The sequence below is a fragment of the Lepus europaeus genome, chromosome 8 (assembly GCF_033115175.1).
Source record: "Lepus europaeus isolate LE1 chromosome 8, mLepTim1.pri, whole genome shotgun sequence".
Taxonomy (NCBI): Eukaryota; Metazoa; Chordata; class Mammalia; order Lagomorpha; family Leporidae; genus Lepus; species Lepus europaeus.
The window spans coordinates 82961632-82989085 of record NC_084834.1 but is presented as its reverse complement, the minus strand read 5'-3'; the positions used below and the strand labels follow the sequence as shown (position 1 = coordinate 82989085).

Sequence of the window (27454 nt, the reverse complement as noted above, 5' to 3'; positions counted from 1 at the left end):
GGAAGTGGAGCAGCCAGGACATGAACTGATGGTGATATGTGATGTCAGTGTTGCAGGCATTCATTACCCGCTACACCAATGTTGGCCCTAGGAGGCATTCTTAAAAGCATGGCTAATGAGCACTAGAAACGGAGAGCAGAATTTCCAAGACCCAGAGTAAGTTCTCAAGAAACAAATCACATCCAATTTAATACATGTAGGTAAAATGCTAATTCTGATGTCATTAAACAAAGACTCTTGGGGCTATTCATTGTGGTGTAGTGGGTAAAGCTGCCAACTGCAGAGTCAGCATCCCATATGGGCACTGATTTGAGTCCCTGCTGCCCCACTTCCAATCCAGCTGCCTGCTCATGTGCCTCAGAAAAGCAGTGGAAGATAATCCAAGTCCTTGGGACCCTGCATCCACGTGGGAGACCCGGAAGAAGCTCCTGGCTCCTAGTTTCTGATCAGCTCAACTCCAGCCAATGCAGCCATTTGAAGAATGAACCCGTGGATAGAAGACCTCTCTCTGTGTATCTCCTTCTCTCTGTCTGTAACTCTGTCTCTCAAATAAAATATATATATTTGATTTGAAAGGTAAAGTTAGTGGGTGGGGTAAGAGATATCTTCCATCTACTGATTCACTCCCCAAATGGCTACAATGGCCAGGACTAGACCAGGCCAAAGCCAGGAGTGTGAAACTCCATCTAAGTTTTCTTTGTCAGTGGCAGGAGCCAAAGCACTTGGGCCATCTTCTTGTGCCCTTCCAGGCACATTAGCAGGGAACTGGACTAGAAGCAGAGCAGCCAGAACTCAAACTGGAGTTCACATGGGATGCTGGCATCACAGGTAATGGGTTAAAGTAGCCATTTAGCCCATTGTACCGCAACACCAACCCCTACAGGCTGTTATTTAAAGGCTTCATCTGTCACATGGATGAGCACCTCTACAACTTTCTGCCTAAATGAGTGGATATCATGAAGACGGAAGGTATGAATGCATGTTCCATAACCAGATCATCTTTCAGAAATACATTGGGAGTTTAGAATAAGGAACAAAATATACTAAAAAAGAAAATTGGAATTTAATACGATTATGTGCATGTTCTAGGGAAATAAGGCTAGCAAAACCAAATATTTAAAAAATAAATAAGTGGAAATTTTATAAGTAAACCCAATTGGATTTAGTCATATCCTGTGGCTCCAAAAATAATAAAGGTGAGCAGTAATTCTATTCTGCATTAGTAAGTTGCACTTGGCACATTATGTTCCATCTTTGACATTGATCTCTAATTAATACATAGATAATCCTACAAAAATAAGCTGAAAAGTCATTGGGACCATAAGACTGTCTTTGAGTATGAGACATTTTTATGAATGATATTACCTGATAATAAGGACTGGTTTCATGGCCTAAATCCATAGCTGTGTCTTTCTGTTTTTAAAGATTCTCCCTTAGTTTCAGACATCATGAATCAGCAGTGGCCCATGCACATGTTTAGTATAAATTCTGTATGATAAAACTAACATGCTTATGAAATACTTACTGTGTGCCAGTCACTCTTCAGGTGCAGGTTTATAGCAGAAGCAAGATGCTTTCATGGACTTACAGTGAAGAATATATAGTTTTGATCATAGTACATCCTTTAACAGATAATATAGGGCCATGTGATGAATGTATGCGATGCAGGGAGGAGAAGGGCATGATCATTAGACACTAGTTAGGGAAAGGAAGATACTTGACCTAAATCCTTGGACACCTGCACCCATATGGGAGACACGGAAGAAGCTCCTGGCTCCTGGCTTTGGATCAGCTCAGCTCTGGCCGTTGCAGCCTTTTGGGGAGAGAACAAGTGATGGAAGACCGTTCTCTCTCTCTCTCTCTGTCTCTCTGTCTCTGTCTCTCTCTTTCTGTGAGTGTGTGTGTGTTTGTGTATGTCTACCTCTCTCTGTAACTCTGTCTTTCACATAAATAAATAAATCTTTTTAAAAAGGAGAGGCCTCCAAAGACCTTTCAAACTAAAAAAAAAAAAAAAAAAAAAAAAAAAAAGAAGAAGAAGAAGGTACTAGAGCTGAAATGGGAGTGACCTAGGAATCAGTCATGTAGATATAAAGGAGGTGTCCTCTCCAGGCAGAAGAAGCAGCAAGTGCAGTGGCCTTGAGGTACAAATCAACTTGATGTTCCTGAGGAACCAAAAGAAAACTTTATTAGTGGAACGTAGTAAATAAGGGCGAGAGTGATAAAGAGATTGAATGACGAAGTCGTCAGGGGCCAGATCATTTATTGCTTTGTTAGTTTGTGTTAAGGAGCTTTAAATTTCTTCTCTCAGTTAAATGAAAGGCCTATATGGGATTTTTTTGAAAAGTTTTATTTAATAAATATAAATTTCATAGATACAGCTTTTGGAATATAGCAGTTCTTCCCCCATGCCCGCCCCCCACCCCCACCCCCAAACCATCCTACCTCCTACTCCCTCTCCCATCCCATTCTTCATTAAGATTCATTTTTAATTAGCTTTATATACAGAAGATCAACTCTATACTAAGTAAAGATTTTAACAGTTTGTACCTATGCAGACACATAAAGTACTGTTTGAAGGCAAGTTTACTGTTAATTCTCATAGTACAACTCATTAAGGACAGAGGTCCTACATGTGGAACAAGTGCACAGTGACTCCTGTAGTTGATTTAACAATTGACACTCTTATTTATGATGTCAATGATCACCTGAGGCTCGTCATGAGCTGCCAAGGCTATGGAAGCCTTTTGAGTCCACAAACTCTGTCAGTATTTAAACAAGGCCATAAGCAAAATGGAAGTTCTCTCCTCCCTACAGAGAAAAGTACATCCTTCTTTGATGGCCCCTTCTTTCCACTGGGATCTCACTCACAGAGATCCTCCGTGTAGGTCATTTTTTCCCCATATTTCCTTGGATTTTCATGCCTGAAATGCTCTCATGGGCTTTTCAGCCAGATCTGAATGCCTTAAGTGCTGATTCTGAGGCCAGAGTCCTATTTAGGGCATTTGTCATTCTATGAGTCTGTTGTGTGGCCTGCTTCCTATATTGGATCATTCTCTCCTTTTTAATTCTATCTACTGTTACTAGCAGACAATGGTCTTATTTATGTGATCCCTTTTGCACTTATTCCTGTCTATATGATCAGTTACACATTTAATATCGCTTTAACATGCAAGATGGCATTCGTACCTGCCAATTAAATGGAGTTTGGAATGTTTTTGGGATTTTAATGATAACATGAACATCTGGTTGGGTTGTTTTTTCTTTTTTAAAGATTTATTTTATTTATTTGAAAGTCAAGAGTTTCAGAGAGGTTTTCCATCACTGATTCATTCCCCAAATGGCTCCAACAGCCAAGGCTGCGTCAGACTGAAGTCAGGAGCGAGGGCCAGGAGCTTCATCTGGATCTCCCGCTTAGATACAGGGACCCAAGGACTTGGGCCATCCTCTTCTGCTTTCCCAGGCACATCAATAGGGAGTTGAATAAAAGTGGAGCGGTCAGCACTCAAACCAGTGCCCATATAGGATTCAGGCGTTGCAGGCAGCAACTTAACCCATTATGTCACAATGCCAGCCCCACCTTATTGTGTTTTTAAAAGGTTTTATTGAATGCTATGGAAAATTAATATGGGATATGAGAGAAAAGAAGGCATAGAATGATAGCTTCTTGTGAGTGATGGGAAATTGGTCAGATTAGGAGAAACATAAGAATTTAAAAAAAAAAAATCAGACTCCAGGAGATGATGAATGACCCAAAAAATTTGCAGTTCTGGTTGTGGCAGGTAAACAGGTGGGAAGCAGGATGGGATTAAACCTCAGGATCTGGTAGAAGGAAATGGGCACGAGAGCATGAGCTTGGTGAAAGCAGGCAGTTCAAGTGGGCAGTAGACTATGTATGGATGCCTCACATGGAGTGAATGCAGTGAGTGACTGACACTGCTCAGGACATACAATTCAGAATATTTAGCTGGAGAATATGCGGCCACTTAGTTGTTCTTCTCTACTGCTGGCAGAACACTCCCCAGAATTGGAGGTGCTTAGAGACTTCCTCAAGACACCCAACCTCTCCGAGGACTCAGAACAGGCATCTGTTGAAGAAAGGCATTGTGGCAGATTCACTTGTATGTTCAAATAAATCACAGTCTCAGTACCATTTATTAATGTGTTCTATCCTTTTTCACGCTGAATCCGAGAAAATACCTTTATCATAAATACTGTTTTCATAATACTAATGGGATGGACATTGTTGTGTATCAGAGGTTAAGCTGCCACTTGTAATGCTCACATCCCATGCCAGTAAAAGGCCCAGCTACTGTGCTTCCAATATCCTGCTTCCTGGTAATGTATTGGAGGCACCAGATGATATCTCAGGTGCCTGGGCCCCTGTCACCCATGTGGGAGACCCAGATGAATCTGGGTTTACAGCTTTGGCCTGGCCCAGCATGGCTATTGTGGGCATTTGGAAAGTGAACAAGTGGGGGAAGATATTCTCTCTCTCTCTCTCTCTCTCTCTCTCTCTCTCTCTCTCTTGCTCTGCCTTCTAAGTAGATGAAAAAGATAAGATTATATTAAAAATACTAAGTGGCAGGATTTTTTTTTAACCCCATGGGAAAGGGTCTATTTCTTTTTTTCTTTTTAAGATTTATCTATTTGAAAGAGTTACAGAGAGAGGTAGAGACAGAGAGAGAGGTCTTCAATCTGCTGGTTCACTCCCCAGATGGCCACCACGGCTGGAACTGCACCAATCCAAAGCCAGGAGCCAGGAGCTTCTTTTGGGTCACCCATGTGAGTGCAGGGGCCCAAGGACTTGGGACATCTTCTCCTGCTTTCCCAGGCCATTGCAGAGAGCTAGATTGGAAGAGGAGCAGCCAGGACTAGAACCAGCACCCATATGGGATGCTGGTGCTTCAGGCCAGGGCTTTAACCCGCTGCGCCACAGCGCTGGCCCCAGGATCTATTTCTAACTAACAGAAATCTCTGAAATTGCTTGTAGGAATGATTCAGTGAAGATACTGGTGATGCCATGTGAAGAGGGAAGAGGGTTGGTGGTGAATGCTGTGCAGTTACTGAGGGATTGTTCCAAGTGATTTTTTAAGTTGCCAGCACACCTTGAAATATGGCTTACTTTTATAGACATATTGTAATAAATATCCATTCTTTACCTGTCCTACCCATAGATCAAATGTGGAGAACCTTTTCTTCTGCCAAGGGCCATGTGTATATTTATTTATTTTTAAAGATGTATTTATTTTATTTGAAAGTCAGAGTTACACAGAGAGAGAAGGAGAGGCAGAGAGAGAGAGAAGTCTTCCATCCGCTGGTTCACTCCCCAGTTGGCCGCAATGGCTAGTTTTGCACGAACTGGAAGCCAGGAGCCAGGAGCTTCCTCCAGGTCTCCCATGTGGGTGCAGGGGCCCCAGGACTTGGGCCATCTTCTACTGCTTTCCCAGGCCACAGCAGAGAGCTGGATTGGAAGTGGAACAGCTAGGACTCGAACCAGCGCCCATATTGATGCCAGCACTGCAGGAAGTGCTACCCCACAGCACCAGCCCCAATATGTATATTTATAATGTCATTCTCAGGCCATGCAAAATTGTCAACTCAAAAATTAGCCTGTTATATAGATTTATTGAATTTTGAGTCCTGCCTCTGGTTTCCTTGGCAGGGTTCAACCAAATGATGTTGTGGCCCACAGGCCAGCCACTCGTCACCATGCTCTAGACCCCTAGATCATGTTCTCTATAGAGATCAAGGAATAGCATAGGCAACTGTAGAGTTCACAAAACAGTAAGTCTGGATACTTGATAATCATGAAATGTAATAGAGGAAGGCAGTATCAGAGCAATGTGTAAGAGTTAAGGCAGAGTCTGAAAGATGTGAGAAAACAAAATATACAAGAGAAAACTGTTCCTTCAACACAAAAGTCTTATCGGTTGTGGGTGATGTGACAAGTATACCAGAGACTGGGCAGCAACAAACATTTACTTCTCACAGTTTAGGCAGCGGAAGTCCACGAACAAGGCTTTGACAGAGTCCAAATTGGTTGAAGGTCTACTGCTTGGTTCACAGACAGCTGTCTTCTATGTCCTCATATGTTGGAAAGGGCAAGGGAGCTCTCTGAGGCCTCTTTTAAAAAGGGAAATAATCCCATTCAATACCTACCAGAGGCCCCACCTCCTAATACCATCACATTGGGCAGTTAGGATTTCAACATATGAATATTGGCAGGGGACACCAACATGGGATATATAGCCACAGATGAGTTCTCTTTCCTTTAGTAATAGCCCTTTTTGGTTTCTTGTCTTTGCTTATGCAAAATATAAACCTCATAACCCTGCTTGCCCATATGCGAAAAGCAAGGATGCCAGGACTTGCTGACTTCTACATTCTCTTCAAGAGAATATATAAAACAAAGAATTAGCAGGCTCAAATAATGTTTTCAGGCTGCTACAAAAAGACTGTTGAAATCAATAAATGTAGCTGTGATTGAGAATGCCAGAAATTTCCACCTGAGGTTTTGTTGATTTAATTTTCCAGAAAGGAGATTGTTGTTACAAGCGAATGTACCATAATTTATTTGAGGAAGCCAGTAGAAGACACAGTTTTTCCAAAATACTAGTGATTTCCTTAGCTGAAATAAATAATCTTGCTATGCCACTGAACCCCATGAGAACAGAATTCAGCTGTGAATCCGATACATCCCAGTTTCTGCTTTAGCAATATTATTGCATGGAAGTTTGATTTGGGAAGGGGAAAATACCAAGAAAGGTTTAGTGTTGTTTTTCTCCTTTGGCTACTATAAAAGACATATTTGAGGTTTGTGAATTTTTCCATTTATTGAAAACTTTTCTTGTGGGGACATACTAAATCATCCTGTTTGATCATTTTATCATATTTATATGGAGGCTGGAAGGCATTTCAATTTTTACTGGACACCTACGACTTTTTATGCTGTAAAAGAAAGTTTCTGCCTTCTTTTTCAAAAGTTTCAAAAGTCTGTGTTTGTTGAGAATGTATGTCTATAGAGCTTGCATATATTTCCATCAACATTTGGGTGAGTGAAATTAGCATTTCGAAGTTTTATTCCTTGATAGAGAGCTTTGACATCCTACAGCCTGAATTTTGTTCACTCCACTAAAGTTTCTCTTATCACGGTTACCAATATAGTGGCTCCACTGTAAACTAAATTAATAACTTTAGCAAATTGCTAAAGAAATGTCACTATCTTCAAGGGGTTTTCAAAGCATTTGTGGAACCTGTGTATTTTGAAAAAAAAAAACTGTACATGGATTTCAAAATAAAACTTATTTTTAGTTAAATTTTCCCACAAACTTTTTGAAGTACCCCTAAACATTGTAAGATTATTAGTACTAAATATGATGATACCATGCACATACTAAATGATGGGAAAACATTTTATTATTAAAAATAAATTCAATTAAATATTAACCTTAATGAAAGTAATATTGTCATTACTAGTGACTAAAAGCCTGAATTATGGAAGAGCTTAGTTTTTGTTCAAGACATTTAAAAAGGTAGCCTAATATGCTTGGAATTTAGTGACTACAGGGATTATTAGTGTGGAAAGAAGCTTGAGAGGTAGATCCTAACAGGCCATTCAGGGTTTTACAGAGCATCTGGATTCTGGGTATTATTCTAACTGCAGTGGGAATCCATTGCAAAGTTTCAATAAAAGAATTATGTGATAAAACATATTGTTGTTCTCTCAAGGCACTCTGGCTGTACTAGACCAGACCAAGTAATACAGGGCTGGATAGGACAGGATTTGGCAAGAGAGCAGTTAGATGATTCTTAAACTACTTATATAAGTTAGTGCCTTATAGTAGTGTAGATGAGAAAGAGCGGCAATTAATGGGGAAGGTAGATGGACTCATGCTCTAATTTGGGGGTCACATTATTGGGACTTGATAATGAATGGTTTGCGGTGGTGAGGGTGGCAGGTATTGGATAGAGGTAAAGGGGTTTTTTTTGTTTGTTTGTTTTACCAGGTTTCTGGAAATTGTAATTGCATCAATTGGAAGAACATAATTTGGGAACATTTATTTTGAGAAAGGTTAATTCACTTACATTATCAGACATTTATAAAAGTGATTAAAGAAGGCAGTTCAAAATGTGAGCTGCTGCTCAAAGGAGAGAGGCTAGTTCTAAATCTAGGACATTGTATCTTGATGGTATTTAAAGCAATAAGAGGGTAAGGTCACTGTTCCAAAGACAGCAGAATTCATGGAAATAATGTCTGAGACAGAAAACTGAAGGAAAATAGCCTGATAGCCCTTAGACAGCATATATGGTGAGGCACAGAGAACAGGAGAAAGAGTGGCCAGCTGGGTCAGACACTGAGACTCTGTTAAGTGACAAGTACACATGCTTACGTAAGTATCTGATTTAGCCGGATTCATAGAAATGGTAGGGTGGTGGCTACTGGGGAAGCAGGAGAGGAGGAAAGGGTAGTTACTGTTTAATGAATACAGCAGTTCAGATTCACAAGATGAAAAATATCTGGAGACCTCTTTCATAATAATGTGAATGTACTTTACTGATATACTTCAAATGGTTGAGATGGTGTATTTTTACGTTTTTAAACAATGAGAAGTGGAAATTGTCAATCAGATTTAGCTGCAAAGAGATCATTAGTGACTTGGCAAGAATATTTTTAATACTGGAGCATAAGGCCCAGTTGACGTGGTTGCAGAGTGACAGACAGGTGAATGTACAGCTGTTTTGGAGTTTTACTGTAGAGAGGAATAGGAAAACAAAGTAAAGGTAATTTGTTGTTGTTTTTAAGAGAAACTGTACAGCATTTTTAAGTGGAGACTCAGAACATCCAGTACAGGAGGGATGAGTTATTTAAGGGAGAAAAGGAGGAAGAGAAAGTGTTCAGCATAAGGATGTTGCTTTCTGGCAGTTGTCAGGACTGGAGGCTGGAAAGAAAATTCTCCTCGTTGGTCCTGCATGATGGTAAGCTAGGAAAATGGACAAACTCATGCCTGATTTGCCAGGACAAATTATGAGCACGAGTCTATACTGACAGGCATAGAAACCATGCAGAGATTGTACAGGGAAAGACACAATGCAGGAATAACTCTGATTGTTTTTCCTGAGCAAAGTGGGCCAAAAGGCTGCGAGCCCAACTCTGCAGACGTATCTGGGAACGAGAAAGCTTTCATACCTCTCTCTCTGGTGAGAAATGAAAACTTGCTTAAGCAACAGACACAACAGAAAGTTTGGCTGCTGCAAACATGCTATTAATCAGAGCTTCTTCCGACCCTCAAAGGAATGAATATTAGAGAAAGTCAAATTGAGAATAGGTACTGATGTCTGTTCCATGTTAAACAAGGTCATTTAAGATTTTGTCATAAGTCTAGTATTTTTAGAGATTGGCTAAGTAACAAATAGGTAATCAATGTGCATATGTGTAGCTCATGGGAAACCTCCCAAGTGCATTTGTTTGGAAACTTGGAAATCTGGCTTTTAAAGTATTTCCTGAATTATATGAACTTTAGTCTCAAGTGGCACTCAGGTTTTCCAGTCAACACAGTTCATGGAGGTGTTAGAAGACTCAACTTTTCCAACTCTGTTTTCTTTTTTAAAAATCCTTCCTCCTTATATTTTAACACATATATTTTCATAATCCTTTATAACTATTTTCCTTATTCCTAAAATATGAACTCTTTATAGTGTAAAGAACATTGTTATTAAGGTAGTTTTGGAATTCTAGCTGGTTCTTTAAGGTTTATCATGTGTCCCTCTTTAGATAGGCAATGATATCTATTTAGCCAGAGTTGTGAGCTAGTCTCAAGAAGGCACAAATATGTTCTAGGATATACACAACTATTGTGAAAGCAATAATTGTTATTCATGCACTTATTCAATAATGTGTTTATTGTTTATGGTAAGCACATATTATACTTTATTTATATTAATAAATATAATGGCTCCTGACCTCAGGGAGCTTCTTGCTTGCCAAGGCATTCTGGGTTTAAACAAATAGCCACACAAATTGTACAATTACAACTACAAAACATTTTATGAAGAAAAAGTGCAGGATACTATGAAAGCATGTGGAAGGGGCAACCAAAAGTGGTCTGGGGAACCAAGGAGGCCTCCCTGAGGAGGTGGCATTTAAACCGAAGCCAGAAGGATGCTTTAGCATTAGCTAGTGAAGGTGTGGTAGAAAGGAGGGTTTAGAAAATGAGAAGTCAGGCCGGTGCCATGGCTCACTGGGCTAATCCTCCGCCTGTGGCGCCGGCGCCCTGGGTTCTAGTCCCGGTCGGGGCGCCACTTTTGTCCCGGTTGCTTCTCTTCCTGTCCAGCTCTGTGCTGTGGCCCGGGAAGGCAGTGGAGGATGGCCCAAATCCTTGGGCCCTGCACCCGCATGGGAGGCCCGGAGGAAGCACCTGGCTCCAGGCTTTGGATCGGCGCAGTGTGCCGGTCGTGGCAGCCATTTGGGGGGTGAACCAACAGAGGGAGGACGTTTCTCTCTGTCTCTATCGCTGTCTAACTCTGCCTGTCAAAAAGAAAGAAAAAGAAAATGAGAAGTCATAGCCTCTGCAGAGCCTGTGAGGCGGGAAGAAGGGTGGTCTGGTTCCAAAAGAAGTGGAAGGCCAGATGGCCTGGAGCAAACCAGAGGCGGAAGAAGAGCTCGCTGAGATAATACTGACCAGCAGGTAGCCCAAGTCCCAGTTCTGCTTAAAGCGGTAATAGAAGGTCTGCTGCAGCTGACATGATCAGATTTGCACTTTGAAAAGCTCACTCTGATAGCTGCTTGGAGAAACTGTTCTCTAGCACAGGAATCAGCCAGTATTTTCTTTTGAGCATATAGTGTGTTGTAACTACTCAATCTCTCATAGAGTAAAAGTAGCCATGACATATGCAAAGTAATGAGTCTAGAGATGTGCCAATAAAACATTATTTATGGAGCTGAAATATGAATTTTCTATAGTTGTCATGTGAAATTATATAAAATGTACTTAAAATTAGGTTCAACCATTTAAGAATATGAAAACCACTCAGCTCATAGGCCAATGAAAGATAGGAGTTGGGGCGAATTTGACCTGCAGGCCATATATTGTTCACCTGTGTTATAGAATATTTTTTTATTTTTTAAAAATGTTTTCTGTCTGCCTCTTAAATGATATTTTGATTCTGTGAATTTTTTTCTTACAGCTTCTACATTTTTATTAAACATTTTGGTAAGATTATGACTAGTGCTAAATAAAAAGAGGGGATATAACCTCTGTTTTTGTATTTTTTCACCTTAATGTTACATTTCCCATTTGAAAATTAGTTTTATATGACTGACTCATTTTTTTAGCTACAGTCCTTTAAAAATGAAAATGATGATTTTGTATTTTTCAGTTTTTCTTCCTGAAATGCTTTCTTCTTTTAAATCAAATTCTGAGTTTTTCATCTTTTCTTTACCTCATAATAATTCTTCTAAACTATAATTCTGAAATCCTAAAGAAAAAAAAAAGTGTAGATATAGAAAAATAAAGTAAAAAAGTACTCACAGCACCACAGTTGCATACAACCAACCATCTGCTGCGTGATAGACTAAATTGCTTTGTCTACCTCAAGTTAAGCAAAATCCATATGGTTTCAGATCTACAGAAACAGCATTCTGATTTGAAGTGTTTGGTTGCTTTCATGCAGTGCACCATTTAGGCAACTGTACTCTGCCACAAGATGCTGGGAAATGCTATGTAATGGAAATACTACAGACAGACCTAATCTAAATTCCCTCTGATCCTTACTAGATACATGGTATTAGGCAACTTGACTTCTTAGAGCCTAAGTTTTAAAGCATTCAAAATACATGATCAGTAAATGGGAATTCCCCAATTTTTTCCCTTTTAAGTATAATCTTTTGTCACATGGAAGTAGCCATGTTGAAGGATTTGGAGAAACAGTGGCCCATATTTTGAGGCAGTAAGAGTGTTAACTTTGGTTTTAACCTTTTGCAGGTAGGAAGAAAAATAACAGATATTCCCAAAAGTGTACAAAAGTGTATGTTTAAAAGGTGTTATAAATGATAAATGTTTTCTGTATTTTTCATTAATATTTTCTTTGCCTTGTCTGTTTTACTTCTGACAACTTAGGTCTGACAGTTCTCTGGAAGACCTACCTAGGAGTGGACCTCACCCACCAGCAGCTCCTCAGGTGTCACATATTGGTAGCCACATAGCCACACTTTCTAAAGTAGCAACTACTCATTCTAGGTAGAGATCTTCCTTGTTGGCATGTCTACATTTCAGTGCTAGTGGTGAACTTAAATACTAAAACTGTTTGACTGCAAAAGAAGTGACCATTGATTATGGAACTGATATCATTAACATACAGATAAGAAAGCTTGGCACTGAGCCTTGGAACACCACTTTACACTGCTTTTATATTAAATATATGTGTGATTTTCAACTTCTAACGTAGAATCAGGAAATCTGTCTCTCTTATTTATTCACTTTGTTATCTTCAAAGTCATCTGTCTGAGTTTGTCCTAAGTCTGCTTTTCTGAATTAGAAGCTTTTGCCTCTTAAAAGAGAGCGAAAGGTTATAATATATTACTGGGTACCCAGACATAGAGTATAGATATTCAAGAAAATAATTGTGCTTATAAGATTCTGCTGATACTAAATCCTTTCATATTATTATTAAATATGGCACAATATGATGAATGAAATCCATTACAGTTCCTTTTCTCATTACTGGAGAAAATAATTTAGTTAATTTTATGGCTGATTATTTTTAATAGACGAAGTTCCTGGTTCTCATTATTTGCTATTACTTCCCTCAGATAGTAACTGTTGCTCAAAGATGCAGAATGATTCAGGAGCTCAGAAACTGAGTCGCTTGGTAGCTTTATTCCTCCCTCTGACACTCAGCATTTCCCTGCTCTGCCATTGACAACATCTTTCTTTTCTCTTTCTACCCTCATTCTTTTCTAACCATTCACAACAGTTATTAAAACAGCCATATAGTTCAATTTGATTGATAGACTTCCAAGAAAAAATTACACATAAAGTTAAACATTCTGTGTGTGTGTGTGTGTATTTTAATGGCTTACCATTGTTTCTTTACTTTTCTTTCTAATGTTTTATAAAGTTATAGCCCGTGGAACTAGGAAGTATGGCTTATCAAATTTTGACAGAGAAGAGACTTATGCCAACACTCACAGGTTCAGGCATTTGAGTTCTCATTAACCTGGGTTTAATTTATCACATAATTCCTTTGTATTGGAGGTGGCCACTGTCACAAACTTCCAAAAAAGCAGTCGTAATCTGGTAATGGTAGTGATGTTCATTAATTTATCTAACACCCACGAATGAAGGGAAGATTACAAGTTTCACACTGTGCATTTTAGACTTTGTTTTTTATTTTCCTTATTAAGAGTAATTCTCAATGCCAATTTGATAATCAATCTGTGGACCATTATAGTCCTAATGGCAGAATGCTTATTACTGTCCAAATGACCTTTGCTAAAAGAACAAGGGAAAATCATTATTATTTTAAGTAATAAAGGTTCTGAAGATGAAACTTTGCCCCAGCTTTTAAAGGTCTTTACAGAGCTTAGTGAAAGTAGGAAAAAAGAACTCAATGGAAGGGGAGATGTTTTGGTCCCACTCACTATAACAGCTACTTGTTTTTGCAAAGATGCCTGCCCTCCCCGAGTAGTTCAGCTCTCCATATTTTAGCCATGTTCACGCTAATATGTACTGCTGCTTCTGAATAGGCGGTCAGTGTACCCGCTTCTCCTGAGAACACAAGTCTCATTAAAATGTCACACTGCCAGTGTATATCATCTCAAAGGTAAAAACCTCTTTATGTAGAGACATTTTGGAAAAATGATCTTTTCATCCTTCTCTGCTTACAGAAATCCAAACTTCATGTTTAGATTCATTCTCTACTTAATGGTTGGCAAGTCAGTCTTCAAATGTATTTTATGATATTGATTTAATTTTAAATAGGAATAGAGAGACAGTGAGCTTAAATACGTTAAAAAGTATATGTCAAAACTCAGTTTTACGCAGGATTATATATCAGATTTCAATGTTTGTGAGAAATCATAGCAATAATAAATAAATGACCTGAACTTCTATTCTCCATCTGACATTTCACAGCTCTATAATGTGTAAATATTTGTATAAAATGGTTGCTGTCTTGTATATTTTATGCCACCTTTTCACACTTTCCTTTTTTGTTCCTCTTCTGTGTTTTTCTTTCCCTACTTACTCAGTTTAAGCAACTCCACAAGACACGTTCAAGGTTCTGTGGAAGGTTTTCGAAACGTTTCTCCCTTCTCTTCTGCTAGATACAGTGCTTCGGTTCTGAGCAGTGCAGTTGCCACTGTGTCTGCGGTCATTGCAGCCAAGACCAGGTAGAGCTACATGTGCAGCATCTGCGTGATGTGGTCCCAACACCCTTCACGGTCTTGCACGTTCCTCCAAGAAGACATACGCCTGTGAGATCTGAATTGCATAGTGGATATTTTACTTTGGTTGTAGATAAAGCTCATAATGCTTATTACTGATATTTAAATTTCTAAAAAAATTTTAAGCTTTATTTTCAGCTACTTGAAAGAGTGACAGAGTGAGCGAAAGGCAGTGAGAGAGCGAGAAAGAGAGAGAGAGAGAGATCGTACATCTGCTGGTCCATTCCTCAGAAGCCTGCAACAGCCAGATCTGGGGCAGGCCAAAGCTTGGAACTCCATCTGGTTCTTCCATGTTAGTGACAGGGGCCTAAGCACTCGAGCCATTTTACACTGCCTCCCAAGACACAAGAAGCAAGAAGTTGGATCTAAAGTGGAGTAGCAAGGACTCAAACCAGCACTCAATATAAGATGCAGGCATCACAAATAGCAGTTATTCACTGCACCACAATGCCCACCCCAGTTTTTTTTTTTTTTTAAATCGTATATCTCTCTCTCTGTTGCTGCCACTTATGTATGATATTTATCAGTTGCATGGATTATTATTGCACATAAAATGGACTTATGAAGGGTATTTTATAATTTTTTTAAAACAGGATTTGCATACTGGTACCAGAGGCTGCAGCTTAACCTACTGCACCACAACACCAGCCCCAATTTTCAGCTTTTATATACAAAACAGTCAATTATAAATAGATATTTTGAGTCTGTGTTGATTTTATCTTCTTTCCCACAACCAGGTGATTGAGAGCCTGGCTGCTCTCTAAATCACTCCTACTGCCAACAAATAAAATTGTAATTTTTGTTGTATATGACTTATATTATCTTTATGCATATAAATGCTTCCTGAAAGATTGCCTTGCTAGTTTTGCTGAAAATTAAATGTTTCATATTAATTAATAAAATTACCTCATAAACTTTGAGGTTTTTTTTTTTAACTTCCTTGTCTTTCAGTGATTTGAGTGTTTTCTCGCTTTCTCCTTCCCTGTACCCCCTCACTCTCAAGGGAAATGCTTCATATCATACACCTGAAGAACTACCATCTGCTATTGGTAGTACAATTTTTGACCTAAAATTCTTTCTAAATGCTTGCCAGGCTGTCCAGTTGTGAAAAACACCAGCCTCTCCTGGATGCACTTTGCATCAGCCCTATTCCCCAGCCGTTAGCGTTTTCCTATCTCCAGTCTTCCAGGACATCAGCTGGCTCTATCCATGTTAAGAAAACAAGGTACAGTGCAAACACAACTGTCAAGTGGTGGATTGCTGTTAAGTTTATGGCCTTCTCCTAACACTTAACCACCAATTAACAGGGCACATGAGAAAACTAAAGAGTTGATTTTTGCCCAGTTTTGAATTAACTGTAATTTCAGTGCAATATGAATGCAGAAGCATGTTACTTTGTATGATTATTAACCTACCTTTCAACTTTCTGTGACATCTTTCATTATAATATTTGATAAATATAATTAGGGAGTTATGATAACTATACACATGCTTAAATTATAATATGATATTCTATTACATGGATATTGCTATATTAGAACAGGCAAATGTTTAGTAAATATACCACATCTCTTGAAAACATGAAGAAGAAGAATAATCCATTTTTATTGGCTACTAACCTGTAATTATTAACTATAAAAGTTTTGCTTGGACATGCAACTTCATTTTCACTCTATGTGGGAAATACTAAAACCCCCATATTAATTTTTCTACTAAATATAAAGACTAGGCAAAAAATTATTAGGCATAATATAAAAAATAAAAACATCACAGATGTTTACTTTAAGTGTAATGTTGATGAAATATTTTTAATAGAACATAGAATCAATGGCAGAGTATATAACTGTAACTATAATTAGTAACATCTAGTATACGTAGACTGTCCATGAAGCAACTGTTTATATCTTACCCATTTTTATGGAGAATTTCAATATACTTGATTATAATTATGGTTGTATTTTAAGGGAAGAGTTCAAATGGAGGAATAAAAATTGTAGTACATTTTGCTCTAAAAAAATTTTGAAATTATATTTATATTTGCAAATTGTGTTAAATGAGCACAGATCTTTCATCATCAGGGTTAAGTTGTATAGCAGTGGGTTACTGACTTTGAGTATTTGACTACAGTTGAACTGCCCTTTGAGAACTTATGGAATTCAGTAGATCCTTTATCTGGGAAAGTGGTCATTTTCATATACCTAGAAGTCTCTGTGTGGTTATGGACTGTGGGCCCACTTTTAGAGCAAGTGTTAGCCGTCATTACCATTGTTTTTGGTTAACAGAAGTAGGGCACAGATAAAAAATACTTTTTGTATGTGAGGAAGTACCATGGTTGCCATCAAGATAGGCTGATGGGCATTGTGTAAAGCATGGGTAAGGGATTTCCTGAGAAGATTCTTGCTCACTTAGCAGGATACTGAAAAGAGCAGATGGCAGGGTCTCAGAGACACCTTACCTCTGAAATTTTGCTTTTGTATGATGTAAAATTATACATATTGTTTAACACCAAACTAGTTTCTTTCCATTATAATATATTTCATTTCTTTCCATTATAATATATTTGAATTTTGGTGTAGAAAAATGTGAACTAAACAATTTTGCTTAGAAAAATTAAAATATTTTCTTATAAACAAGAATTATGGAAGGAAGATCTCTCATGATCCCTCTGTAAGTCCAGGTCCTTGAGTTCTGAAGGAAGAATTCTAGAATATAAAATGTTCATAATTAATGCCCTGGTGCAGTGTTTCCTCCCACCATTTCAACAACTGCCTATTGATGTGTGATTTTGGGTAAGACTTTCATGAAAAACTGCTTAGCTTAAACATTGATAATTAAACCTGTGATGTACAGTTAGCTTTTTCTCTATTTAAACAGGCAACTAAAATAAAAGTTACTGTCAAGAGTGTTCTTCAAGCATGGTTTCCCCTTTGAAAATAGACTTAAAATTTCTGACCATTCCCAGTCTGTGGCTGAACTTTGTTGGAATAGTTAAACAAATGTGGGAAAGGAATGTAAACTCAAGATAAATCAGATTGCTGACCCTGAAAGTTAACTTTCTTTCCTTTTTCTTTTTTCCTCATTAACTCGGTTCTGAAAAGAAACCTTTGCTCCTTTATTATATTTTTTTCCTACTTTCAATTTTTTAAATATGAAGCAAAAATCTTGGTATTCTTGAGCTAGAAAGAGGTTATATTAATTTATCATTTCATTTCAGTTTTTGTTTTTATTTGGCAGACTACTTGAAAATGACCATAGTTGATTCTCAGCGTCTGTGCTTAGCCAAGGGTGTTTTTTAATTCACATTAATTTCCTCATTATAATCCTTTAGAAAGCATTTAAAAATTTAGGTACAATTTGAATCATAAGTTCAGAAATAAGACAGCAATTTAATTTAAATAGAAATGTGGTACTATATTAATAAATTACTAATTTTAGAATATTTGGCTGCTAGTAATTATTGCTAATATTCTATTATTAAGTATAAAGTAATATAGCCAATGACTTTATTATGTTCATCTTTAGTGCATGTTACCTAATGTGTGCATTTTCTTTGGTAGCTAGTAGTTAAAAATCAGGGGAAAAGATATTAGATTTTTAGAGTCTTAGGCATCATATATTTAGGCAAATGATTGTCTAGATAAAGTCTTATTCTTCCATTACTACATTAAATACTTTAAGTAAATAGGAATCTCTTTCCCCAGAGAAAATTGAACTTCCACACAGTTAATGAATGCCACAAATTATAAGGAGTGTCTCTGCTTCTAGAAGCCTGACTGATTAAATATGTTAAGTTAGCTTAACGTGGAACACAGTACAAGATGGGTCTTATTGTTACTTATGTTATTAATGATGGATAGAATTTGATGCAGACAGTGGAGAGAGGTGTCTACCGTGTAGACCTTGGGGAAAATGTAGAAGTATGGACAGTACAGGTAGCTAGAATACCATTTATATACTGATAGTAAATAGGCTTAAACTTGTAGGTTGTAGCTTTATCATAGAACATTTGGAATGTCATGCCAAAGTATAACTTAGCCTTCTACCTTCTAAATGATTGAATCCATTTAGCATTTCTGTCTACTGCCTAAGTTTCAGTTGACTGGGCTCTCATGTTAGGAATCAATTCTTTTTCCTTGATATGATTCTTAATGTTAGAAAGTACTTCGTTTTATTTTTACGAAATCTGTGTCAGTATACATTCAACTAATTGACAAACACTGTAGCCACTGAGAATAAATCCACATGTCAGATATTTGGGGATTCCTGTCATGCTTCTACTAAGTCTTTTTCGTATCCTGAGCTAGGATCACCAGATCCCTTAACTAAACTTCATTAGGCTTGGCATTGAATTCCTATCATCCTTATCACTCTCTTCTAAGTAAATTTTTCTGGCACTCCTCCTGGAATTAAATGTTAATTCTTTCAGAGTACTACACATTTATTGTTGTTTCTAGATTATGTTTTTGCTTCATTTATAACCTCTAATATTACATAGTCATTTTCTTATAACCATGACAATATGGATTATTAGTTATTTTAATCAACTCCATATGAGTAATTTAATTCTAGAATGAAAATGACCTGTAGATAAGTATTTGAAATTTTTTCTTAGTGACTGAAAGCAAGTTATATAATTTATTAATTGTTATTGTTAATAAATTATATAATTTATGCAGAGCACTTTTGCCTCATTATGATACCTAAAGTATTACAGAAATCTCACAAGTAAAGTAGTATCCTCATTCAAAGTGTACGTTACTAAGGCATAGAGAAGTAAAATAATTTGTTCATCACAAAGCTTTGAAAAGATGCTCATGACCGCTATACTAGAATGTTGAATCTCTGTTCCCATTAATGCTTTGTGTGTGTGTTGTGTGTGTGTGATACCTTTACCAACTATTTGTGTTCGACATTCCCATTAACTAAACAGTCTTTCACTTTTTATTTATGACAAAAAATTATTAAAGTGCTTAAATTTGTCCTTGTGTAGTGTGTATTAACACCAAGCAGCTTTTTAGTATTTCATTAAAAATGATCAGAAATAATAGAAGAAAGTGGTGGTTCTGTTACACTTGAATTTGAGAGAACAAAGAGGAAGGAACAACATGGATGTAAGTTAAAGTATCTCTAAAAGAGTTTTTTAAACTGTTTACTGTCTGAAATGCTTCAGGAACTCTGCCAGGTTTGATATTTCACTAGAAAGACTTACCGGATAGCATATAGATCTACTCATGACTAAGGTTTATTATAGTGAAAATACAGAGCAAAACCAGCAAAGGAAAAAGTTCATAAAACCAAGTCTGGAAGAAAGGACCCTCAAGCTACCAAAGTCCTCTCCCAGTAGAGCCATACGGGATGTGCTTAATTCCTCCAGCAAGGCAGAGGAAAATGTACAAAATATGCAAAGTGTTGACTACCACAGATGCTCATTAGGGACCAAGTATCCAAGATTTTCATCTAGAGCTTTGTTACATAGCACCCTGAGCCCAGTTCATACCAGAATTCCAGATGCTAAGAAGGAAAGAAGAGTTGGGCATAGAGCATATCGTTTACATAAGCAGAACAGGCATAGGAAGCCTCCTTATCATTTAGAGAAAGTTTTCTCTCCTGGAAGGAACATCTTAGCAGCCGTGTGCCAGATTCCAGTGAAGCACTAACCTTACAGGTGGTTTTTTCCACAAGAGTAGGCAGTCTCAGGCCTACTGTGTTAGGTTTTATCTGAGATTTAACAGGCATTGGAGGATTTAGATACTCTTGTTCATTTGGTAATAATAGTGGACACGATTGAACTTGAAATTTCTCAAAAGCACAGTTAAGGGTATTTATTTTACTGAAGTCATTAATATGGTAGTATATCCATCTATTCCTCCAGCTGTTAATTTCAGTTACTGAAGGAATTGAGCTCCTATGCATGGAATTACTTCTGCAACTAATATGAAGAGTTAAAGAATTAGGGACTTGTAAAACTATTCCTATCAATGTTTTATTATACTTCATTTGAGAGAAATAACTACTGCTATGTCATTCTGAATCATATATTTTATATTTTGGGCAATCTTAAATTATTGTTATTTTTAGAAATGATACATGTATATATATATAAATTTATGAGTCACAAATGATGTGGTATTTATGGTCATGTGATCATCTTGCATACTAAACTGGAACCAGAACAGATAAGGCCTCCTTTCAAGCAAATAACTCTGTTTGAGAGAAGATAATGGTGGTCTTTTCTCTTTTCCTGTAGTATGAAATCAGAACACTGGGTGTTCTATTAGGTGGGTGATGTTGTCTCTTTTCTGTGGAGGACAACATGTGGCCAGTAAATAGCACAAGTTCTGACATCTAGCAGGTGTATAAACATTTATTTAATGAGTGAGTGAGTGAATATGGGAGTGAAAAGTAGCTGGTGAGGTGTCTGGGAAGCTTACTTCATATAATACCAGAGCATATGGGAAAAGGAAGGCATCTGTGCCATTTCATAGACATTATCAGGGATTCTCCAATAATTTATTGTTCTCATCTAGCTGACTTCTTAATGTTGAGATAGAGAAGAATAGGAAGAGGAAATTAATCATGTAAGGGGATCGGCTATATAAGTTTTTCAAAAGCCTGATTTCTTATGATAGGCCTTTTAAAGAGACTTTCCAAAGTACAGAAGAAACGTGCACTCAGACTTCTTTTCTTCTTCTTCTTTTTTCTTTTTCTTTTCTGTCTTTAAGACAGGCAGTTTTGGCTGGCACCGTGGCTCAACAGGCTAATCCTCTGCCTAGCGGTGCCAGCACACTGGGTTCTATTCCCGGTCGGGCCACCGGATTCTGTCCCGGTTGCCCCTCTTCCAGGCCAGCTCTCTGCTGTGGCCAGGGAGTGCAGTGGAGGATGGCCCAAGTGCTTGGGCCCTGCACCCCATGGGAGACCAGGAGAAGCACCTGGCTCCTGGCTTCAGATCAGCACGGTGCGCCGGCTGCAGCACAGCGGCCATTGGAGGGTGAACCAACGGCAAAGGAAGACCTTTCTCTCTGTCTCTCTCTCTCTCACTGTCCACTCTGCCTGTTAAAAAAAAAAAAAAAAAGTAAAAAAGGCAGTTTTTCCACTCAGGATCTCAGAGTTTTTTTTCTTTTTTTCAAGTCAAGTAATTGATATTTTGTTTTTCTTGAAGACTTAGATTTTTAGGAAGAAAGGCTCCTTGCTAAGGTAAGATTGCTGTCACTTCACCAAAATAATGTTTCCTTGTTTTCTTTACAGTCACACGCAGGAGCCTTCTCCACAGTTGGCTCCGTCAGCAGCTTCAGCTCGGAGCACAGAGGAGAGCCTGGAGAGCCCAGCCCCTAGCAGACCGGGCGTGGCCAGCCTCACCACTGCTGCTGCCTTCAAGCCTGTGGCCTCCACTGGTGTTATCAAGTCACCAAGCTGGCAACGCCCAAGCCAAGCAGGTATTCCAAGAAATCTCTTTTTGCTTGCTTTTTTAAGGACATGTGGTTATGAAAATGTGTTCTGTAGTACATGATAGAATTCACTGGGGAAACCCATTTTCAACTACCTGAGATTTCAAAAGGACTCTAAAAGAATAGCTGTAGCTTTTCTTGGCGCATCTCAAACACTGTGTGTGCGTGTGTGCACATGTGTGCGCACGTGTGTGTCTGGTCACGTTGCATTTGCTGTTCATTAATTGTAGAATTGAGCAGTTCCTTGTTTCCTAGATGACTCAGGAAGTAAATGTTGAATTCTAGGTTTCAGCTCTTCTTTCATAACGAACTGTATTGCTGAAAGGTTATCCTTGGGAGTGTAATAGTTTGGTTTTCATGATACATACAGATAACAACAACAGAAGCATCTATTGCCATCAAATAACTGTTGAAGAATGGATCTGTTAGGTCTTGTTAAAATTGCAATGCAGGTGGGGAAGAAAGACACAGAACTAGAAATAGAACATTTACATGAGGGGAGGGAAGAGCTGGGGCTCATTCACTTCCACAGATAAATACCTCTAAATAAAGTCACATAACCTGTTTGACCCTTAGCTTTCTGGTCTGCAAAACTAAAGAGGGCTAAATCGTTTCCTGTTCCTCCCAATACAAGCAGAATTTATGATTATATAACTAAGGTATTTCTTTCAGAGGATGACAGGCCTGTCCTTTAAATGTTTCCACTCTCAAAGGCTTTCCATTGTCCCTGGGTGACCTCAGCCAGATTCCCTTTACTTCCCAGCTGTCATTAATATGTGGGGTTGTCTTTGCTGAACTTCATATCCTCAAACCCATTGACCTGTTTGCTGTCCACTAGTGGTCCCTCAAATGCAGCATGTCTGCAGAGTCATTTCCTGTCTCAGAATGGCGCGTCCACTCCATCACCAAAGCAAGAATGTGAAGTAGATTTTGGCCTCCGGAGCCTCGGAGTAACTAACACTTGTTGGTCCCACTTCCTTGTGTTAAGTTTCTTCTCTCCTCCTTGTTGTCAGAGCTGCTGCCTTGGTGCGGCCTCTCCTCACTGCAGGTGACTTCTGACCAGTCTTCTTGACCCTGTGTCTCCCTCCAATCCTATCTCCATACTGTGGCCTGTGATCTCTCCAAAGCCCTGATTTGCCAGTGTCACCGTCCTTACCATTTCATTTAAGACCTGTTCAGTTGTTTTGTTTTTTGTATCTTTTTACTTTAGCCCTTACTAGCTTCTTATTATTCCCTCCAAATTATAACCAGTACTTAGTCACCCACAACAGTACTTAGTCAGTACTTAGATATGCCTATTACTATCCTTTGAAAGCTCTTGTTTCTATGGTAGAATGTACTTCTTCACTTAATCCCTAAATTTCTCATCTTTCCTCATCAGGTTTCACCTGAATATAGACAGATGCACAAGACAGATATTCAAAATGTGATAAATTTAAGAACTGATCACATTTTATTCTTTAAGAGTATTTTTGAAATTGTGGATTTTAATTATTTTAATTAGCATCTTTCTGTATTTTTTATAGCATTTCAATATATTAGACACAGTATTTAATATATTTAAATACATTAACTAAGTACATTCGATGGTATTGAGATATAAATAAACTCCTTTATTATAAACAAATTTTCTTTAGAAATAACTAGTTATTTATACAATTTATTTCATAGCATATGTGTTACATATTGCTAATTTTCAAAGAAGTGAGAAGTATTTATGTTGTAGGAGAAAGGAAATTAACCATCATATAAGATCTTGATGACTTTAAAAAAAGACTATTTTATTTATTTTAAAAATTTAAAACGTGGGGCAGACATTCTGCCAAGAGGTTGAAACACCACTTATGATGCCTGCATCTCACACTGGAATGCCTGGGTTTGACTCTTGGCTCCAGCTCCATATTCCAACTTCCTTCCATGCAGACCCTAAGAGGGAGCAGTGCTGGCTCAAGAGGTTCAGTTCCTGCCACCAAGGTGGGAGATATGGATTGACTTCCTAGTTCCCAGATTTGGCCCCTGTCCATTTGGGGAGTAAACCAACAGATGGAAACTGCCTCTCTGCCTATCAGTCTCTCTTTCTCTAAGTCTTTCTCTCTCGCTCTTTCTCTCTCAAATAAATAAGTGAATGAGTAATGAAAACATGAAAATATCCTGATACCATTAGCCTCTGAAATTTCTGGACTATTAATGTAATTTAGTCACAGCTGTACTCTCGGGGGGAAATGCTGGCGGAGGTCAGCCTCATACATTTTTAATTCTTTCTATTTCTGTAAAGGCTCTGTGATGATACAGATTTATTGTAGTTATCTTATACGTGCATTTGAATACAGAAAATAACTTTCAAAAAATTCCTTTGGTGTGGTAACTAAGAAGCTACAAGAGTGTTTTGTAAAATAGTGAGGCAAAGACTAAATTTTTGATGTAGAAACTCAAGGGAGAACATAAGGTATTTGTACAATGGAGGGTAAACTCAAAAGTTTATGGACAAAATACTGCTCTGCCTCTTAAAGTGAAAAGAAGTTCCAACATTTGTGGACTGCCTAGATAATACAGTACAGCAACATGACCTCAAGAGGGCGGCAGACCCCTTCGCTCTCTGAGTCCAGTTTGATTTGGTAGAATATTCAAAACAGACAAATCAGAGCAGCTATAATCATGATTCATATAGTATTTAAAAGATTGGCTTCTTTGTCCCAGAAAATGTGAGCAAAGCTGTAACAGTATAAAACATTGTACATTATAAAACAATATTATAGAAAAAATGTTCCTATTGTGAATTCATAATTAAATCACATCATAAGCCTTAACTCTAATCAGAATGTATTTCTCAGCTTCTGCTATTTATCTTGCTCAGGTCATAGAAATTGACACTTAATGCTGTTGTGTTATATGAAAGTGACTTGTTTTCATTGTGTTATAAAATTATAAAATAAATATATAAAATTCCTAGCTATTCAAATTCTTTTACTCTATCCTACCCAAAGATAGATAGATAGATAGATAGATAGATAGATACCTCAGGATTTGCTCTTACTCTTTGAGGAATAGTTTCAAGAGCTTCCTAACACAATTTAAAAATCCTTTCGATATTGAGGATAAATGTCCCATTATGGGTACTTGTGTTTGTCACAGTTCTGTGACAGCCAAAGAGACAAAGTCCAGACAGGTGAGATACTGGGCCAGGTTAAGCCAAGATAAAGCAATCAGGCAGTTGTCTCACTGCTCCTCTCATATTTAATGTTTCTGGCACCTTTCTCTTGACAGTTTATACCTGTGCTGCAGTGTTGGTGATAAAATAAACAAAAAAATGGATTTAATCCTGTCCACCCTCCCCTAACACAGAGGCCAGCAAAGAATGACTGTTGCCAGTGATATCATTTTAAATATAATTACCACAGCTGAGTTGGGGGGAGAAGATCAAAATTACGAAATTGGGCAGGCGCCGCGGCTCAATAGGCTAATCCTCTGCCTGCGGCGCTGGCACACAGGGTTCTAGTCCCGGTCAGGCCACCGGATTCTGTCCCAATTACCCCTCTTCCAGGCCAGCTCTCTGCTATGGCCCGGAAAGGCAGTGGAGGATGGCCCAAGTACTTGGGCCCTGCACCCTCATGGGAGACCAGGAGAAACACCTGGCTCCTGCCTTCGGATCAGAGCGGTGCGCCAGCCGCGGCAGCCATTGGAGGTTGAACCAATGGCAAAGGAAGACCTTTCTTTTCTTTTTTTTTTTCTATCAGTCTTTTTTTTTTTTAACTTTTATTGAATGAATATAAATTTCTAATGTACAGCTTATGGATTACAATGGCTTCCCCCTCCCATAACTTCCCTCCCACCTGCAACCCTCCCCTCTCTCCTTCCATTCACATCAAGATTCATTTTCAATTCTCTTTATATACCGAAGATCAATTTAGTATATATTAAGTAAAGATTTCAACAGTTTGCACCCACATAGAAACACAAAGTGAAACATACTGTTTGAGTACTAGTTATAGCATTAAGTCACAATGAACAGCACATTAAGGACAGAGATCCCACATGAGGAGCAAGTGCACAGTGACTCCTGTTGTTGACCCAACAAATTGACACTCTAGTTTATGGCGCCAGTAACCACCCTAGGCTCTTGTCATGAGTTGCCAAAGCTATGGAAGCCTTCCAAGTTTGCCGATGTTGATCATATTTAGACAAGGTCATAAAAGACAGAGTGAGGATAGTAACCAATGATCCTAAGAGTGGCATTAACCAGGTCTGAACAATTATACAGCATTAAGTGGGGAAGAGGACCATCAGTACACACAGGTTGGGAGTAGAGCCATTGGTGGTAGAGTAGAGGTTATGATTACAAAGGAATGAGGCCCAAGTGTGCTAGACAGGGTCTAGAACAAAGGACAGAGTCATTATTAGAGGAGCTAAGAAAGGTGCTGTCTAAGCTACAATTAAGTTTTCTGATTGAGAGGCAAATAGAGCCTGATAGAAGGGGCTTGATAATAATCTGGTGGGCTTTAGGCCTTGTAAGTTAAGAGGCCCAGACCTATCTATCTCTTCACATGGGGTACATCCTAAGGGAGGTGTGAATCTCCTAGGGGAAGGCACTCTGTTGACTTTCATTACTTGGCTGGCCTGGGAGGAGAGCTGGCCAGGTAAAGGCAGGGGGCATCTCTAACAAGAAATTTACAGTTCTGCCTTCAATGTTGCTGACCCTACTTGGCTGTCCCCTCAGCTGCAGTGGTCACTTTGGAAGTTGGGCTGAGTGAAGGGCTTTTCAGCTTAGAGCCAATAAGATCTGTGGCTCTGACCTGGGCATCCTTCGACTCCAGGGCAGGTCCATTTCCAGTGATCCAACTCTTGGCAGAGCTGCCAGGGCTCTTCACAAGTTTACTGCAGCTGAAGCCCAGGCTTACCACATTGAAAGTCACCACAGTGGACTGGCCTGTTGGGTCTCCTTGAGGGCAGATCACTCTACAGATCAGCCACTAACAGGTCTGCCACCCATTGCTTCTGATGCCGAGCTTTCTTTTCCTCCTGGTTTGTGTTAAAGCAGACCAGAGGATGCAAGTCAAGGGAGTGCCCAAGTCCCATCTCTAATCTTCTGTGGCCTGAACTACAAGTCTATAGTCACAGGCACGTTCTGTAGTAGTTTTTCTAAGGTAGACAATGCCCATGAGGAAAATTATATTCTCACTTTAAAACTTTCTTTCCCTTTGGTCTGAAAGGGAGGTTTTTTCTACTTACTGTTTACTTCGCTGATGGCGAAGTAAATCTAGCTATGAGATTATTATTTAAGCTCTTATTTTGGCTATGCTATTACAGAAAAATGTTAGCCATCTCTTTTATAAGGTCTAAAGATTAAATTGTGCGTCCTACAGATAAAGGAAGACCTTTCTCTCTGTCTCTCTCTCTCACTGTCCACTCTGCTTGTCAAAAAAAAAAAATTATGAAATTGGAGTCTATGACTTGCTTAGATGACCCTGAAATCTGTTTAATAGATTTTAGCCAGAACTAGTTAAAAATGGAATAGAAAATATCAGAGTATTTTAATATAGTAAATATTTGGACATATCAAGTATAGGTA

The 27454-nt window shown here is 38.5% G+C and overlaps 1 protein-coding gene across 6 annotated transcripts in view; it reads left to right on the top strand.

Moving 5' to 3' along the window:
- PDLIM5 (PDZ and LIM domain 5) overlaps positions 1–27454 on the top strand; it is a 224118-nt gene that overhangs the window by 149451 nt on the left and 47213 nt on the right. For all 6 annotated transcript variants that reach the window (XM_062199850.1, XM_062199852.1, XM_062199853.1 and 3 more), the window contains one exon: positions 21689–21876. In XM_062199850.1, the coding sequence (XP_062055834.1) occupies positions 21689–21876 (188 nt within the window). The remainder of the gene's footprint in view (positions 1–21688; positions 21877–27454) is intronic.